The sequence below is a fragment of the Arachis stenosperma genome, chromosome 9 (genome assembly GCF_014773155.1).
Source record: "Arachis stenosperma cultivar V10309 chromosome 9, arast.V10309.gnm1.PFL2, whole genome shotgun sequence".
NCBI classification, from domain to species: Eukaryota; Viridiplantae; Streptophyta; class Magnoliopsida; order Fabales; family Fabaceae; genus Arachis; species Arachis stenosperma.
In genome coordinates this window covers 38,651,579-38,670,132 of record NC_080385.1, presented here as the reverse complement: position 1 = coordinate 38,670,132, position 18,554 = coordinate 38,651,579, and the positions used below count along the sequence as shown (strand labels likewise).

Genomic DNA, 18,554 nt, shown 5'->3' with positions numbered 1-18,554 from the left:
CTCAAGTCCCTCAATTTCAGCCAGAAAATACCTGAAATCACAGAAAAACACACAAACTCATAGTAAAGTCCAGAAAAGTGAATTTTAACTAAAAACTAATAAAAATATACTAAAAACTAACTAAAACATACTAAAAACATACTAAAAACAATGCCAAAAAGCGTATAAATTATCCGCTCATCACTTTTCAAGACCATATTTTATAGTATTTCACTAATTTAAATTGAAAATTTGTGATAAACTTGTTGGAAGTTGTATTTGGAACATGGTTAATAGCTAAGAACACACAACCCATGAGATTTGAGCTTAATTGCATGTGTTCCGAGGGTTACCTGAAACTGTAGGTCGATCTCGGTTGAGATCTTCTGTACTGGTCAGAGCCGACGTGTCCGGCGGGTGTATAGCGGTCGGAGCTGGTATGTCCGACTGGTGGGACTGAAAGTGCTGCTGATCCTTCGTCCCCGGAGGGTGGGGGGTACCTGTAAGGGACTCCGATGCTTAAGTTAGCAAGGGTATTAAGCAGGTATTGAGTAGAATCAGAGTATGAGTTATACCTGGATGCTCCAGTGTATTTATAATGGTGAGATGTGGCCTTCTGTGGATAAGATAAGTTAGTTATCTTATCTTATCTTTATCTTATCTTTAAGTGAGGTCATCTTTATCTTTTAAGGGAACCGCCCTTCTCTCTGTAGGCTTGGACCGCCTTAGGATTTGGGACGTGTTCCTCTATTTGGGCCCTTCTTTGGATTTTCTGGGGACTTGACCGAGCTCTTTGGGAAGAGGTCGGGTTGTCCTGACCTGAAGAGGTCGGTCACTTTGTCTATCGAACATCCCGAGTCGGACAGCTCGACCCAGGGTATAAACAGTGCCCCTGCTTGAGCTCGGTCTTCTTTTTGAGGTCGAGTCCTTGACTTCGGTCCTTTTTTTGTGAAGCCGAACTCAAGCATTTTGTCGATTCCTTTGTAGCAGCTTTTGAATGTAGAACGTTTCTTCTAAAAAGCGCGCACTTTTATATCGGCGCTTTGGGAACGTGCGAGGGTTTAATGCTTTCCTTAATTTTAGCATTAATTGCCCCGTTTCCCTTTGGCTCTTTATTTTGATTTTGAAAGCCCATAAATGGTTTCTCTTCTTTCGCCTTTTTCATAACTTCTTTTCTCCGCTCTCTCCACTCTTCTATTTTTTGTTTTGTGCTTCTCCTTTTTCTGTATTTGCGGCATCGTTTGGCGTTTCTAGAGCTTCTATTTTCGCCTGGAGTTTCACGTTTCTCCCTGCGACATTGCTCTTTGTTCGCGTTCTTTCCTTTGCTTGTGATGAGGCATTCCCAGATTTCGTCTTCCATCTTCAGTTTTCTTTTGAAGCTTGCTGCTTTTTCCAGGTTGGTACTAACTTTCTTGTTTCTTTCGCGGCTTCACTTTTAGTTTTTTGGTGAAGCTTTGATTTTTCATGTTTGAAAGTTTGAACCTTTTCGTGATCTTGCGTTTGTTTGTTGCTGTAAATGTGTTTTCCTTGGCTTTCTTTTGTGCGCTCTTTTGGCATTTTCGTCGAGGCTTTCTAGAGTTTTGTTGTTGCTTCTGATAGAGAATCTGCATCTGTTCCTCGCTTTGCTTGATTGCTTTTTGTTTCTGATTTTGAGAAAGTTTGTACCTTTAATGATTTCTACTTGGCGCGTTTTGACGTTTGGGAATGCTTTTTGCTTGGTAAACTGTGATGACTTATGCTTCTGAAAATGCTTGCTTGTTTGAAGTCTTTTTCTTGTTTGAGAAATGCTGGGGTGGGAGCTGTAGATTTTCCTAGAAACCTTGCTTGATTATTGCCTCCAAAGGATGCCCCAAGGCTTTTGGTTTGAGTCTTGGGGTTTTCCTTTTCTGTTTGTTTTGCCTGTATCGTATTGAGTTGTTTTCTCCCTTGTCCGAGATGTTTTTAGTAACCCCATCTTCTTTTCTTACTTGTAGGATTAGTTGGCCTCATGTCTTCTTGCAATAACATTGTAGAGATGTCTTCCAGAGTTCTCGAGGGGATGTCCGATTGGCTGGACTCCCTTGTTTTGTTGTGTGTTTCTGTTGTGGATGCTGAGTTTTGCACAGAGCTGAGGAAGCGCCATAGGATTTGTGGTATCAATGACCGTGAAGAGGATTACGAGCTTATTGCTCCTGATTCTGATGAGAGAGTTTGTTTTCCGACTTCCATTGAGAGGGAGCGTCCCTTCTTCTATGCCTATGAATACTTCTTCAGCCAGTTACCTTTCCTTTTACTGCTTTTGAGACCGACCTGTTGTGGTCGTGTAATATTGCTCCATCCCAGCTTCACCCCAATTCCTAGGGTTTTATTAAAATTTTTCAACTTCTCTGCCGTGAATTAGATGTAACACCTTCCCAGACTCTTTTCCTTTATTTGTTTGTTTCTGCCAAGCCTGGCGGTTCTTCAAAAAAGAAAGCTTCTTGGGTTTCCTTTAGGTCCGCCCATGGCCACAAAGTTTTTGCTAAGTATGATGAGTCTTTCAAGGACTTTAAGAATTATTTCTTTAAGGTACGTGCTGTCGAGGAGGCCCGCCCCTTTTTTCTTGATGAAAATGATGAACCTTCTTTCCCTCTAGAGTGGCAGAGGGATGTGAGAGTGTCTCGCTATACCTGGGAGATGCTTGATGATGTTGAGCGTGCTTTTGTTGTTGTTCTTGAGGATCTGTGGGGGAAACTATCCCATCTTGATACCAAAAGGTTTTTGAATGACCTGTCCTTGGTTCGAACTGTTTTAGGTGTTTGTCTGACTTGTCTTTTATATTTGTTTCTTAATTTTTTCCTCCTCTTGTTTGTGACCGTAACTCTTTGTTGTGGCTAATTCTGTATTTGTAGAGATGTCAAAGAACAACGATTCCATGAAGGGCTTCAAAAGGGCAAAGAAGGCAACTGCTGCTCTGAACATCTCGGCCAAGGTGGCCGGCGAGGGATCTTCACAGGTCCCAGTGAAGACTCCTGTGCCGAGTTTCCTTGGGTCGAGGAAAGTAATTCCTACTCCTCGGTTTCATCAGGTCGATCCTCGTCAGACTTCTGCCATTGCTTCTGGTGTCCCTCCCTTAAAAAAGCAAAAGACATCCGAGCCCTTTAACCTGGATGCCCCGGACTTTGATGCTCTCGAGTTTGTTGACCAGCAAATTGCCTCCTATGGTGGACTTTCCATGGACGACGTGTCTCTTCTTCAGTATCTGGATTTTATCACCAAAAGTATTGTGAAGATGGCTCATATGGGTGCAGCTACTTTCCAAACAGTTCAGGGGATTCTGATTCATGCCACAAAATCCTTCATGGAGGAGGCCAAGTCAGAATTTGATCGAATCAAGGGTCTGAAGGAGGAGTTGGAGGTGAAGTTGGCGAAGGTGGAGAAGGAGCTGGAGGGTGAGAAGGCCAGCTCTATTGCCCTGGCTGCTTCTTTGAAGTTGGCTGAGGACATGGCCATGAAGCATAAGGATAGCTATGTCTCAGCTTATAGGGAATTAATGCGCCTCCGGGATGAGTTGGAAACTGCTCGGGCTAATTATGGCGAGCTTTAGGGTCACCTTGTGGGCAGCGTAACTGCTGCCTCCGAGAACCTAATGGAGCAGTTTCGGATTGTTGCTCCTGATGCCAACTTGACTCTTGTCAGCCTGGACAATATTGTGAGGGATGGTAAAATTGTCCCTGATGACCAGGATGATGATGATGCTGACCCTCCCTCAGTGCCTTCTCTTAAGGTGTCGACCTCCTCGGTTCCTCCCGTTACGTCTGATCTGGATTGCCAGATTCTGAACCGGGATGATGGAACTGTAGATGATGTGCCCCTTCAGACTCGCCCTCCTTCTCCCCGTACTGATGCTGCCGGGAAGGCTCCCGATCTTAGCTGATCTTTCTTCTGAATATTTGTGTAAATAGCCCGATTTGTGGGCTTTTGAACTTGTTTTTGTGAATAATATTTTATTGACTGTTGATACTCTAGTTGCTATTTTTAGCAACTTTATTTTGAAAAATGGTTTCTCTGAAATTGATTTCGGTGGCCTCTTTGAAGCTTTATCATACTATGCTTTCATTGTGCTTTAGCAGGGTGTCTGTTGGAATCTTGCTGCTTGGCCTCTTTAGATTGCTTTCGTACTTTTGTTTGTAGCTTGGATCCTTTTGAGGTCGTGACTTGTGGGGGGTCCAACTTGTTTTTCGGTTTCCTCACTTTTGTTTGTATTTTTAGCGCCTTATAACCGATTTTTCGGTCTCCCTTATACCATTCAATGCCGTGATACGTGTGTTCAGGCTTTATAGGGCAGGAATGGCTTAGAGAATGGAGAGGAAGCTTGCAAAAATGGAAGGAACACAAGACACTAAGGAGATGACCAGCGAACTTTGACGCGCATGCATGGCTCACACATGCGCGCGAAATAGAGAAAATCACAGCGACGCGTACGCATGCCTGACGCATACGCGTGGATTGGATTTCGCGCAAATAACGCGAGCGCGTGCCTGGCGCGCACGCATGGAGAGAAAAATCGTCAAATGACGCGTACGCGTGACCGACGCGTACGCGTGACATGCGCGATCTGCAGAATTAATAGAAATTGCTGAGGTGATTTCGGGCCGTGTTTTGACCCAATTTTCGGCCCAAAAACACAAATTAAAGCCAGGGAACATGCAGAGACTTAGGACAACATTATACAACATTCATTATTCACAATTTTAGTTTTAGATGTAGTTTTTCTAGAGAGAGATGCTCTGTTCTCTCTCTTAGGTTTTAGAATTTCGGATTTCTATTAGTTTTAGGCTATTTCTTCTCAATTCTAGGTTCAATGTTCTTTTAATTTAGTTTCTCTTTTATTTGTTTATGAACTCCATGTTAGATTTGATTTCTTTATTTAATGCAATTTGAGGTATTTCATATCTATGATTTTAATTTAGCTTTTTACATTCTTAGCTTGTGTTGAGTAATTCGAGACACTTGGGTTATCAAACTCCTTGTTGATTGAAAATTGGAATTCTTTGCTGATTGATTTGAATTCCCCTAACTCTAGCCTTTTCTTAGGAATTGACTAGGACCTGATGAATCAAATTGATTTATCCACTTAACATACCTTTATAGTTAGAGGTTGACCAAGTGGGAGCAAAAGCCAATTCTCATCACAATTGATAAGGATAACTAGGATAGGATGTCCAGTTCTCATACCTTGCCAAGAGTTTCTCTAATAATTAATTTATTTTTCTTGCCATTTAAATTACTTGTTCCTTATTTCAAAAACCCAACGATACTTTTCCATAACCAATAATAAATCATACTTCCCTATAATTCCTTGAGAGACGACCCGGGGTTTAAATAATTCGGTTATAAATTTTATTGGGTTTTGTTACTTATGACAACGAAACTTTTGTACGAAAGGATTCTCTGTTGGTTTAGAAACTATACTTACAATGCGATTATATTCTTGTGAATTTCTTTACCGATAGAAATCTGCCCGTCAAAACTTAACCACTAATGACCTCCAGCAGAGCTTGGACCTGTGCACTAAGGGCATCGGCTGCGGCTATGTCCCTCATGTCCACATATAGTGCACCAGCGAGGACCACGGATATCCCGCGAATCCATCTCATTCAAGTAGCGGGTTGACTTCGGTCTTCCTTTTGTTGTGCGCCTCAATGTCCAGTTGGCGATCACCTTCGCTCCATCATATATATCCCACGTAGATGGGTCACCCATCGGAACAAACTCGTCTCTGTACACCTTGCAAATTTCAGACATCTTGTACACGTCGTGCATGTACACTTGCCAATCAAGATGCTGGTTGGCGCAACATGCAAGCACGTGGCGACATGGAAGTTGCTCAACCTGGAAATAGCCACAGTCGCAGTGTCGTTGCGCCAGGTTAACAGTGTAAATGGTACCATGTTGCATTTCGTTAACCTAAAACATCTCGTTGTGCCTGTCGAACCGATTGACCACAACGTTTCCTGCACGTCGAAAGCTTTCTTCAACTCTCTTCGTTGCAAATTCTGAATACTTGAATCCGTTGCGGAGACGCTCATGAGCCTCGATACACTTTCGAGTGAACAATTCATTCAACCGATAAAAAGTTGACCGGACCAGGGCAGTCACAAGAAGGTTGCGTGCACCCTTCAAGACAGAATTTATGCACTCTACCAAGTTTGTCGTCATATGTCCCCAACGCTGACCACCATCTAATGCCAACACCCATCTCTCAACACCGATCTCATCGCACCATTGAGTATATGCCTCACCCCGCTCTTTAAGCCTTTGGTAGTTTTTGTTGTACTCCTGCTCTGTCCTAGAATAGCCTGTTGAACAAACCATTTAGTCATAAGCAGATGCCATAAATTTACTATGAATAGAACCATAACAGCGATTTGAAATACATGTGTTTACCATGAGTTTATGCAAATATGGAGCCTTGAACTTCCTTAAGAAGTTGGACCCGATGTGCCTGATGCAGTACATGTGCCACGCCCCTGGTGGTGACCATGCACCGTTACTGCGAGCTATTGCAACATCGATGGAGGTATGGCGGTCAGAAATAATACCCACACCATCAATGGTAACAACATATCTCCACAAATTGGTTAGGAAAAACTCCCATGCGTCTGCCGTCTCGCCCTCGACTATCGCAAATGCAATAGGCACAATATTTTGATTCCCATCTTGTGCAACCGCTACCAGAAGTGCACCTTTATTTTTTCTGTACAGGTGCGTGCCATCAACTTGTACCAGTGGCTTGTAGTGTCTAAATGCTACAATACACGGATAGAAGCTCCAAAAAACACAGTACAGAACTCTTACACCTTGAACCTCCTCACTCTCATAGTAAACGGGGCGTTTTAATTTGAACACGAGACCTTGGCATCTTCACCGTCATTGCTTTCAACCATACTGGCAGAGTCTGGTAAGAAACTTCCCAATCACTGAAAACCTTGGCAACAGCTTTCTGCTTTGCCAACCAAGCTTTGCGATAACTCATAGTGTAGTTGAACCTGTATTGAACTTCTGCAATAACAGACTTCACCTTTATCGTGGGGTTTAATTCGACCAATGGCCTAATGGCATCTGCAATTGTGTCCGAGTCTAACTTGCCATGATTTTGTGATATCGTTCCCACGGTTCACGTGTGCTTGCCATTGTATCTCCTGATCTCCCAACAAGCTTTCTTTCGAATCAAGCTAGCTCGAATAAGCCAATCGCACCCTGCACCATACCCTTGCATTTTGCATAGAATGTCTGCGGCTCAAACTTATACACAGTGTAATCAACTCCTCTAGAGATAGTGTAGCTTTTGATTGCAGATATCAACGACTCTCTTGAACCAAATTCCATTCCAACACTAAACTCGCCATCTTCTACCACAGTGTTGCCTTCACCTACGACATGCGCACCACCATCAGTCAAACAAGGCAAATAAAATAAACACTATAGGAAACTTGAGTTAATAATCATAACATACCCGTATTCGCATACTCAGGAAATTCCAGGACATGTATGGCTTCGAGATCTAGAGTCCGCATAAAAGATGAAACATCAAACGGGTGCTGGCTTACAATCGCATTCGCTTCATTTTGCACCTCCGGATTACCTACCAAGTCTCCGTCATCATTTTCATCATCGACTTCATAGTTAGCTTCGAACTCCTCTTCACTGTCATTATTATCTTCTTCCCAATCTATATCCCCGAGCTCATTAACATTGACCTCCTCGCCGACTGCGCCCAACCCTGACTGCTGTTCAAACTCAGCGTACAACTCTATCATCGGCACGTGAAATCAGGTTTGTTGATAAATAGAGAACATATGCTACATACTGGTATCGTCAGTGATGGACATTAATTGAAACTGTATTATCCCACTAAATACCTGCATAGGACTTCTGTATAAAAGGTTGCTCACCCTTTTCAAAATGTGACTTTGAATGTTATTACAAAGCCCATTTTGCAACTTGGTGCGGGATTATAACCCACAAACCAACCGGCAAGTGCATCGGGTCGTACCAAGTAATACATCAGGTGAGTGAGGGTCGATCCCACGAGGATTGATGGACTAAGCAACAATTGTTAAATGATTCACTTAGTTAGGCAAGCAGAAAATAGTGTTGGATGTTCAAGGAGCATTAAACAGTAAATTAAGAGTTTGAAGATAGCAGGTGAATAAGTCGGGAATAAAATATTGGAGAAAATAGTTAAGGTTTCAGAGTTATCTATTTTCTGGATTGACTTTTCTTACTAACTATTTTAATCATGCAAGATTTAATTCATGGCAAACTATATGTGACTAGACCCTAATCCATTAGACCTTCCTAGTCTCCTCTAAAATTCATTAACTGCCAATTTCTTGGTCAATTAATTCTAATTAGCGGGTGATGATCAAATTCCAGTTTATATGCCACAAGAATCCTAACTATCCAAATATAAGGGGATTATATGTCACATATCCCGTTAAATACAAACAATTAGAAATTCAGGAGAATATATTTTTAAGCTGTTGTTCAAGTAAAGAGCTTTTCCAAGTTATACAAGAACTCAATTAGAACATGTGTCATACTTCCGTTCCACCCAAATTCATAAGATGAAGAACGAAAACAATTCTTGAAATATAAATCAAAACATGAATTAAAATAGAAAAATAATAGTATCAATCCATACAATAGACAAAGCTCCTAACCTTAACAGTGGAGGTTTAATTGCTCATGACTCAGAGAAAATAAGGATTTTGGTAAAACTGGAAGTACGGAATGTAAATTGGTATATAATGGAATTGTCTCTTATATCTAATCCTAATAAATTAAAAAAAACTAAAATATAAAAATATCTTTTCCTCTAATATTTAAATTTAAATCAGAATTAATTATGGCAATCAGCAAGTCTTCAAGTGATGGATGGGGACCACTTGTTTCGTAGGACCCACACCTAACTTGGAAAGTAACAGGAAGTGTTCCCTTGAGTCCTCCATTCTGCAGTCTCTAATCTGTGTTTTCTGGGCTGAAAACTGGGTCAAAAATAGCCCAAAAATCGCCCCAGCGTTTTCTGCGTTTTCTGCTCGTGGCGCATGTCACGCGTACGCGTCAGGTACGCGCACGCGTCGCCGTGCAAATCTTCAAATCACGCGTACGCGTCATCCACGCGCCCACGTCACCATGGAAAGCTCTAAATTACGCGCACGCGTCAGGTACGCGTGCGCGTCGCTCCTTGCTGTCATCTCCTTTAATTCTTGTGCTGCAGAAACTCCATCAAATCTAGCCGAATGCTACCTAAAATAAACAGAATTGCACAAGACACAAAGTAGCATCCATAGTGGCTAAAAAGCAATTAATTCTTGATTAAACTTAACAATTTAAATGCAAATTCACTAGGAAAAGATAGGAAAGATGCTCACGCACCACAACTCGACAAAACTCATGGTACATGGAATAGCAAATGACAACGGGCATTCCTTCATGTGTGTTTGGTATAACTTCACCGTTATAATATACTCGCAAATTTGTAATATTTTCCATAACTTCAACCTCACCTAATTCGATTTTTTTGACACACCTAACTGCAAAAAAAAACTAAGAACTACAACATATGTATAAGAAAGAAGAGTATGATGAGTAGAAGTGGAGTGAGACCATTTGGGCGAGACTTGCTTCGTATTTATAGGCAGACCTCTTCATTAAAATATTTTTTTTCACAAAACGCAACCTGCGCTTTTTCATTTTTCAAAAAATTAATCTGACACCACAAAAAACGCAGCCTGTGTTTTGCATTTCCTAAAAAAAAGGTGACATACAGCATAAAACGCATGCTGCGTTTTGTTATTACAAAAAAAAAACTAAACCCATCACAAAACGTAGGCCGCGTTTGGTTTAAAACAAAATAAAAAAATTTGAAAAACATGCAGAAAGCAAAACACAGCCCATATGTATTTTCTTTCCTGAACAAAAAAAAAAAAAAACAAAACCAAGCCAAAATTAAAACATAACTTACGTTTTAGACTTAACACCATAGCAAGAAAAATTTGTCCATACGTCCATTATATTGAACAACATCAATCTTTGTTCCATAACAAAAAAAATGAGCCCTTCTATATTGTTAGAATAATAACACGTATTCAATATGTATATATAATTATTCTAAATAATTCTATTTTTAATAAAAACATCAATATCTTTTTCATGTAAAAAAAAAAAAATTAGCCTTTGTGCGTGTGTTTTGTGTTTTATTTCTTTCACAATTCCCAAACATAGTAAGTGTGTAACCAGGGGCCAAACTCCAAATACAGTAGATTCCCTAAAAGGTGTCTATGTGTAGTGTATTATGCCTTTGACTCTTCTTTTGTTGATAATGTAGTGTATCACGCCTAGTCTTCACTGGTGACTCCATATCCAATTTTGGTTAGTTGCTACTTTCTACCAACCTTCCGTCCTAATGAGAGAAAAGGTGCTCAATAATTCAACCAATTTTGACTATTATTCCCAGGGACAGGGAGGCAGGGACACGTTGCTATTAACAAATGATGGTCCAAATAGAGAATAAAGGATTAAAGGTATTTGTGGATGGAGCATAGCAATTCAAAAGACGGTGCAAAACTGCAAATTAAATGAACATGTTAAACATATAAAAGCTTAGGGAAATGGACTTACATGTTGAAGTGTTTGGCATTTAGATTAGCATTATTAGAAGATTCATTTTGGGGGTTCTTTTTCTTTTCTTATAAATGATTTACATAGATAGATCTTATGAAGGATTCTTTTTTCTTTTTCTAGATAAGATTTTAATTTCGTCTATAAATTTTTATTCAATAATCTAGTTTTTTATTTTAAAGTAGTTACAATTTTAAAACCATATCTGAAATAAAATTACAATATATAATTCACTAAGTTAAAATTAACCTGTTAAACACATGATAACATTTTATATGAAAAAGATCATCTATAATACTTAAATTATTGTTGGAACAAAATATATATATATATACACGTTTTATCTTAAAACTGAATTAAATATTAGCTTGGATGTGAGGTCCAAACACTTAAGATTAAAGTGTCCAATTTGTTTGTCGGGACGAAAAGTGCTCTTATGTTGATGTTTGATGTAAAATTCGGTTAAATCGTAATTAATTAAATAATAAATTAAATAAAAGCGAATATAATTAAAAAATTTAGCAATCGAAATTTGATAGTTTAAATATGATATTTAGATTCGGTGAATTTTTTTGAGTCAGAAAACATAGTTTTCTAAATAAAAATGCGCACTGGAAATTTGACCGGCAGTACCGACTACGAAATGTCCGGTACTGTGGCTGAGAAAATTAATTAGAAGTGAATAATTTTAAGAAATAAGAATTTATAATTTGGGAAGATAGAAATATTTAAAATACGATTTAAAACTCTAATCTTAAAAGTTTTGGCCCAAAATTGAGCTAACGGACTAAACCAAGTGAACCAGGTCCAAGTGGACCCAAGACCCAACATATATAAACATTAGTTATGAGCATCTCAACTCATTTACCCTAAAGAAAAGGGTGTGGGGCGGATAGAGAGAAGAGAGAAAGAAAACCTAACTTTCCAAACTTCAAATCACTATAATTTTTTCTCTGGAACTCCGATTGACGAGCCGTTTGCGGCCACGGGTCGCTCTTCTCATCCTCTACAATTTTATCTATGTTTTATGGTGAGTATTTCGTTATTCTCTGTCCAATTTTGATTTTTTCCTCTGAAAATGTGATTGGCTATGGGTGTTGAGTGATTTTATGATTTTGCTTGTTTAGGAGTGCTCTAGTATGAGCCATTGGTGAGTTCCATCAACCAATTTCGTGGGTTATGATAAGAAACCCTCTAATCCTTGTGATTTATCAATTTTATGAACCTTAGGTTGACTATAAGTGTGAAAATTGATTACGTTAGAGTATTAGGTGATTTTGGTGCACAATTAGAAAATTGATAATGCTTGTGGGGCCTTGGTGAGGTTTAGAGCTAAGGGTTGGTGGAGACTTCCAAGAAGAAGCTCAATTATTTTGGCTACAAGAGGTACGGTTTAAGTTTTATTTAAGTACCGTGTGGTGTGATAAGAATTCCTAGGCTAAATGCCTCTAGGATTAAGTTTGGATTGTGTAAATAGTTGGTACTAATATGTATAGTTGATATGGAATTTAAATTAATGATTGGGTTGAGAATTGTGTGAATTTGTATGTTTGGTATGTAGAGAATTTGATGAATTGGATAATGAATATTTATTTGTGGAATATGCATTTAAATTGTGAATTTGGGCCAGAGGCCATGAATCTTGGGCCGGAGGCCGAAAAGAGGTAAAGAAGGTAAGTGATGTGTGTATTGTGTGATGTCATATGAGATTGAATGGATATTGAATATTGAGTGTGTGAATGAATGGGAGGAATGTGGAATAATGAGAAAAAATAGGAATTTAGGAATGAAAAGTGACGAAATTGAATTGAATTGTGTAGATGACGTAGATTTAGTTTTGGTTGAGTGTAATTATGTGAATGTGGTTGGGTTCTGGTCATTTGGATGAGGAGAAGTAAATTTGACTTGTGAATATTGGAACAATTGGTGATTTTTGTTTTTCGGTAAAAACTGATTTTTCACCAATTTCGGTAGTCCATAACTTGGTCCTCGAAGTTAGGAATTCTTCAAAACCAGATTTTTTTATGAAAGTTTATTCAACGATCTTTCCAACGGTTCAGAAATAGTCGTAAAAAGAATTTCGTAGAAGAAGTAATATGTGGCGGAAGTTTGAGGTTTAAAAATAAAATTCTGCAGCTTTTTCAGACTTAGTAAAATTTTTAAGAAAACGTACTCCGACGCGCACGCATGGCCAACGCGCACGCGTCACTCATGATTTTTACTCTCTCACACGTGTGCCAGGCTGACGCGTACGCGTCGCTGTATTGATGCAATTGCACAGTAGAAAATCTAGAGAGTTGCGCTGGTACTATGCTGGTTTTGTGCGAGGAGCACAAAACACACCCACCCGTACGCGTGACTGACGCGTACGCGTCACTCCACCTCTCTGCCTCTCATGCGTGTGCATGGGAGACGTGCACGCGTCACCCTACTTTTTCGCCTTTCACGCGTGCGCATGGGCGACGTGCACGCGTGACCCTGTTTTCAGCAAAAATTGATTTGTGAGTTTTTAAAGTCGAATTTCAGACTTCTAGGCCTCCATTTTCATCCTTTAAGTCTTAAATTTTTTATAGTATGCCTAGTAATGAGAAGAAGTTAGGACATGTGGTAACTTGTGGATGAGGTAAAGTGAGAATCAATGATGAATAATGAGTAATGATGATTGTATGAGTTGCTGAGGATGATGGTGAAGGTGTTGTGTATGTTATGAGCCGGATGGCTGTGATGAGCATTGAATTATGGCTGAGTAAGTATATGTATATGATTAATGATTAAATGATTATGATTGATTGAGGAGGCTTGAACATGTGGCGAGTATACCGGAGGTGCATATATAGAATGAATGTGGTAAATGAATAATGATGAAAATGTTGAATGTGACGTGTGACCCCGGATAATAGGTAGTGGCGTTGTCCACTTGCTCCGGGTATGAGATGGAGAAGGAGAATTATGATAAATGAGTTTAATTATGGAGTTTTGAATGAATGTATGACTATGCCCGGGTAGTAGCAAGGGTTGCGGCTCGTCCCGCTTGCTCCGGGTCATTGTCTGAGAATTGGTAATAATGAAGGGTGATTATGAATAAATGTGTATTTGTGATACCTGGGTAGTAGCAAGGGTAGTGATTTCTCCCGCTTGCTCCAAGTTAATGTTTGATATTTGATAACAATGATGACTGATTTTAAACTAAATGAAGGTATATTTTGAGATCCTAGGCAGTAGCAAGGGTTGTGGTTCGTCCCACTTGCTCCAGGTTAGAGATCGTGACGCCTGGGTAGTAGCAAGAGTTGTGGTTCGTCCCGCTTGCTCCAGGTCAGAGATTGTGACGTCTGAGTAGTAGCGGCAGTAGTGGTGATTTCACTCGCTCCAGGTTGAGCTTTTAAACACCCGCCTGAGTAATAGCCGCAGTAGTGGTTGATCCGCTTGCTCTGGGTTAAGCGAGTAGTAGCAAAGCGGTTGTAGCTCAAGCCCACTTGCTCCGCATGGGTGTTTCTGTCCATGGTTAGCTAGCAGGATGTGTCAGGTTGGCTATATAACTGACAGATGATATCATCAGCTATAGGGCAGGCATATATACATCATTTGCATATGTTTGAATTGTTTGGGTTTGCCTATTTATTTTGGATTGCTATATCATATATGCTATGTTACTTGATTATGTGCTACTTGTTCTACTTGTACCTCATTATGTATTATTTGCCTATATTACTTGTGTTTGTACAACTGAAAGGTTCCTCATGCTGGTGTCAGTTGACGCTAAGGGCTGTTCTTGATGAGATGAGTTGATGATGTGATTGAATAATGATAATGATTATTAAATGAGGTAATTGAGCTCCCTGGGTAGACGCAGTGAAGTGATTTCACTTGCTCTAGGTGAGGATATGAAGTATTGATATAGAATTGCTGAGACAAAATAGCTGGTGATGGTTTTGTTTGTGATTCTGATTCTGATTTGTTGGAGAGTGAGAAAGATGGGAAGCATGAGGAAGAGGAATTAGATTTAGCATTCCCTTATGACAGTTGCCTATTTATGGATTAGCGAGAACATATGATGAATATTTGGTGGAAGGGAGTTTAGGATGCTTAGTGAGTTTTTATTGCAATGCATTGTATTTATTTGGCACTTTTACCGTACTGGGAACCCATGGGTCAGGGGTTCTCATTCCGTATATTTCTCTTATTTTTCAGATATAGGTCGAGGTGCTCAGAAGTGAGTTGTGGTTCATCTGAGAGATGGCAAAGATCTTTATATGCTCTACCTTATATTTTGCTTAGAATCTCTCTACCTTTATTTTGAAAAGCCTATATTATGTATTGAACTCTTTTGAACTTGTCTATAGAGGCCCTTGTGTATCATTTGGGAGAGATTAGGAGATATGGTTGTCAAACTGCTTTTATACTATACCCTAGCCAGCTTAAACTTCGCAGGTCGCGGCTAGTGGCTATTTACTTATGTTATATATCTTTATACTATTCTCCTCTTATTCTCCTTAATGCCTTTATCTGTATATCGCTATCGACTTCACGGTTTATCTTTTAGTTGTCGATACGTGAGTGGCACGACTTCGCGATTTTATTTTTACTCTTTTCAGGTTTCTCGATTAATACTCCTTTCAATTTTACTTATAATTATGTGTTAAAAATTCCCTTTGAGAGTCATACCACCTTATGATCATTGACTTATGACTCGAGTATAAGGATTTGAATATTTGGGTATTACATTTGAATAGTGATAGAGAATACTTACAAAGAATTTCAATATCTAAGTCAATAAAATTTTAAACAGATTTTTACATAAAATTAAATTGAAAAAAATATCTGAATATTGGAATATTTATATAGTAACACTGTAAAATTTAGTTATTTTTTGAAAATGTAAAATCTTGGATTATTATTATTTTTTTTTTTTATAGAGTGGAAAGCTAGTCCATGTTTTTTTTTTTTTTTTTTTTTTGGTCGATGGATTGGACAACCCCCAATCCTAGGTTACACACTCACACACACCACACCCACACACACATGAAATCCCCTTTTTTGTCAAGCTTGCCCTATATGAGGTTCGAACTGGAAACCTCTTGGTAAAGAAGGGGAATGTATGCCACTGAGCTAAGGCTCGTTGGCGCTAGTCCATGTTTAAGTTAGCCATCATCTCGATGATGGTAATCAAAGTAGTAGAGGAGTATCTAAGTTATTCTCTAAGTCGAGTCCAATACGATTTTTGGAAATTCATATCCAATTCGATCCAACCCATACAAACCAAGTCACAAGGATTTTTTTTTCTGTTTTCTTTACCCTCAACTCACAAGGATTGGTTTCGCAAGTATTGTGCCGATTTTATGTGGCCCAATTCTAACTAATTTATCCACTAAAAGAAATGCATGTGGGCTGGACATACGCTTAGTAGGTCCAAGTATGAAAGTGCGTGTTTATGTGTCATATGGAATATTATATATCTTATTATTTTTAATAATTCATAATTGGAAGTATTAATTTGGATATGGTTACATATTTAAAGGTGATGTTAATCAAATTGAAATATATAAATCTTATGTGTAATACTGTAATATAGCACGTATTATGCATGGGATTATTATTTAAAAATTAATCAGTAAATTATCATTAGCTTTAATATTATCTTTAATTTTACACCATTGTAACAATCTCCCTTCTCAATTTTTAAGTTGGTCAAAATAAAGCTATTTAGTGAACAAATTATTATTTTTACACACAAATATTCATACCACTAATAAATTTATTAAAAAAATTAATTTTATAGTAAAAAGAGATAGTTTCTATTGACTAAATTATCTAAATTATAAGAATTTATGCAAAATTTTTAAACAGAAGCAAATTCATAGAAAGAGATTCACAAAAGTAGTCTCACAGAAGTAGTAGCAGTGTAGCACGCTGAAGCGGTGGTGTGATAAAAGGAATGGGCCGTGACACTGAGGGAGAGAACGAAGCACTACTAGAAAAGACAAGGAAAAGACGACGTAATGAGGGACTTGAACTGTGAGGCACAGACGCACAGTGAAGGAGGGCCGAGTAGGGTGCCATGAAGGGCACCAAAGAAGATTATTAAATTTCTAGGCAAAGATAAAAATAGAGGTATAAAATATGTCTTATGTATACCTCTATGATTTTGTGTAAATAAACAAATCGTAATTACCAAAGTCATTCATGGACTCCTGAATCGGCCGAGAATCGACAAATCGGACCAAATCAGATATGGTCGGTTTAATAAAATGGCGTCATTTTGAAATTAAAAAAAGTAATCAACGACATGCCACTCTTCACTCGTCACTCTTTAGTCTTCAGTTTAAATCTCAAGGTTTAATGAACTAAACAAAGCTTCTCCCCTAAATCAAAAAGAAATTAAAAGGAACCTTAACTTTTCCATTACCGCCTCAAGGAATGTTGTCGTCCGTCGCTCTTAAGCACCATCATCTTTATCTAGTTGTTCGTGCTTCTTTCTCACTCAACAATCACAACTTATTCCTCGAGTTTGGCGTCAATCGTAGTCTTTGTCTGTTTCATCGCGCTCCTGCTATCGTTCGTCGTTGTCTTCATTAAGTGAAGAGAGACAGAGAGAAAGAGAGAGAGAGGGTGAAGCCATTGCTACTGTCAGATCGCTGCCTCTGTCGTGCCTTGCAATCATGCTGCCACTGATTTCATCTGCCCTCACTCTTGTTCTACTTCAAAATCATGCTAATTTTGTGAGTGTTCATCTATTTTGAATGTGTTTATAAATACAGAAAGTATAGGGTGAAATAATAGTGAACAATGATAATTGTGAACAATGTAAATAATAGATTAAAAAAAAGGTAAAATTAAAATTAATAATTATATTATTAATTAATTATTTAATTTCAAATTTTGAAATTTCAAAAATTAGAATTAGCAATTAAATGCATTCATACTATGTACCTCTCACACTTTTACCTTGTGTCAATACATGAGTTTTCTTTCCTGTCACGCAGACCTCGTTGTCGTACCAACAAGTCTCAACGCGACTACCTACTATCGTCGCGTCGCTGCCTGCCTCCCGTCGTGCCATTTGAGATGCACGTTATTCTTGTCGTCTGTCCTTCCCGTCGCGTTGTTGCTATTGTTGTGCCGCATCTCATCGACGCCGCCCTTCCTTTAAAATAATTTCTTTTATCCCCAATCTTTTTTGTATACAAAATCGTTCATAAGATTTAAAATCAAGTTTAAAATTGTCCTTTTTACTTAAATCTTAAAATTTTGGACCAAATTATTCATAATAAAAAAAGAGAAAGAGAATGTTTCTGCTCCTACGAAGGGGGAATGGGAGAAGAAGAAGGGAAAATGAAAGAAGAAGAAGAAGTTGTCGACGATCCACCTCTGTCTCTGCTTCTACCGCCAAAAATTTAAAACCAAGTTAAACCTTAGGGATAATTTTAAAACCAAGTTAAACTTTAGAGACCATTTTGCATGGAAAAAAAGTTAGGGAGAAAAAAATTTTCATCCTATAGCTTAGAAACCAAAATCATACTTAACCCTATTTTTTATTACATGGTTAATAGTTATTGAATAATAAGATTTCTCAGTAATTTAAATTTTGAAATATAATAATATTAACAACTAGTAACCAATAACAGTTGAAATAAAAAGTAAATCAAAATTTTGAAATATATATATTAAGACCTATTGGTATTTCTTCTTTTAAAGTTAGTTCTAATTTTGTTAATAATAATGATATCAATTGAAAATAATTTCTGTTATAAATATTATAAAGAGTCAATTTCGTAATCTTATGAAAAATAAATTTTTAAATTATTATTTAGTGACATATATACAAAAATAAACATCTAATTTTATTAATAAAAAATTATTCAATATTTTTAAAATATAAAATTTAAAAAAATAAAATTTTAAGTTATATATTATTATTTAAATTACTATAT

The 18,554-nt window shown here is 38.1% G+C and overlaps 2 protein-coding genes across 2 annotated transcripts; both read right to left on the bottom strand.

Moving 5' to 3' along the window:
- Positions 1-5,511: 5,511 nt before the first annotated feature.
- On the bottom strand, positions 5,512-5,898 carry LOC130949422 (uncharacterized). Its single transcript, XM_057878147.1, has one exon. The coding sequence runs from the start codon at positions 5,896-5,898 to the stop codon at positions 5,512-5,514; it is 387 nt and encodes a 128-aa protein (XP_057734130.1).
- Positions 5,899-5,907: 9 nt separating this feature from the next.
- On the bottom strand, positions 5,908-7,760 carry LOC130949421 (uncharacterized). Its single transcript, XM_057878146.1, has 5 exons — positions 7,457-7,760; positions 7,212-7,373; positions 6,850-7,062; positions 6,378-6,749; positions 5,908-6,299 (listed from the first exon to the last, which is right to left on the bottom strand). The coding sequence occupies exons 1-5, from the start codon at positions 7,758-7,760 to the stop codon at positions 5,908-5,910; spliced, it is 1,443 nt and encodes a 480-aa protein (XP_057734129.1).
- Between the last annotated feature and the right edge of the window lie 10,794 nt (positions 7,761-18,554).

Coding starts and splice junctions, on each gene's coding strand:
- LOC130949422 (XM_057878147.1), bottom strand. CDS start 5,898: ATGCAACATGGTACCATTTACACTGTTAACCTGGCGCAACGACACTGC.
- LOC130949421 (XM_057878146.1), bottom strand. CDS start 7,760: ATGATAGAGTTGTACGCTGAGTTTGAACAGCAGTCAGGGTTGGGCGCA. Junction 7,063..7,211: donor ATTCTATGCAAAATGCAAGG/GTATGGTGCAGG, acceptor ACACAATTGCAG/ATGCCATTAGGCCATTGGTC. Junction 6,300..6,377: donor TAAACTCATGGTAAACACAT/GTATTTCAAATC, acceptor TTTGTTCAACAG/GCTATTCTAGGACAGAGCAG.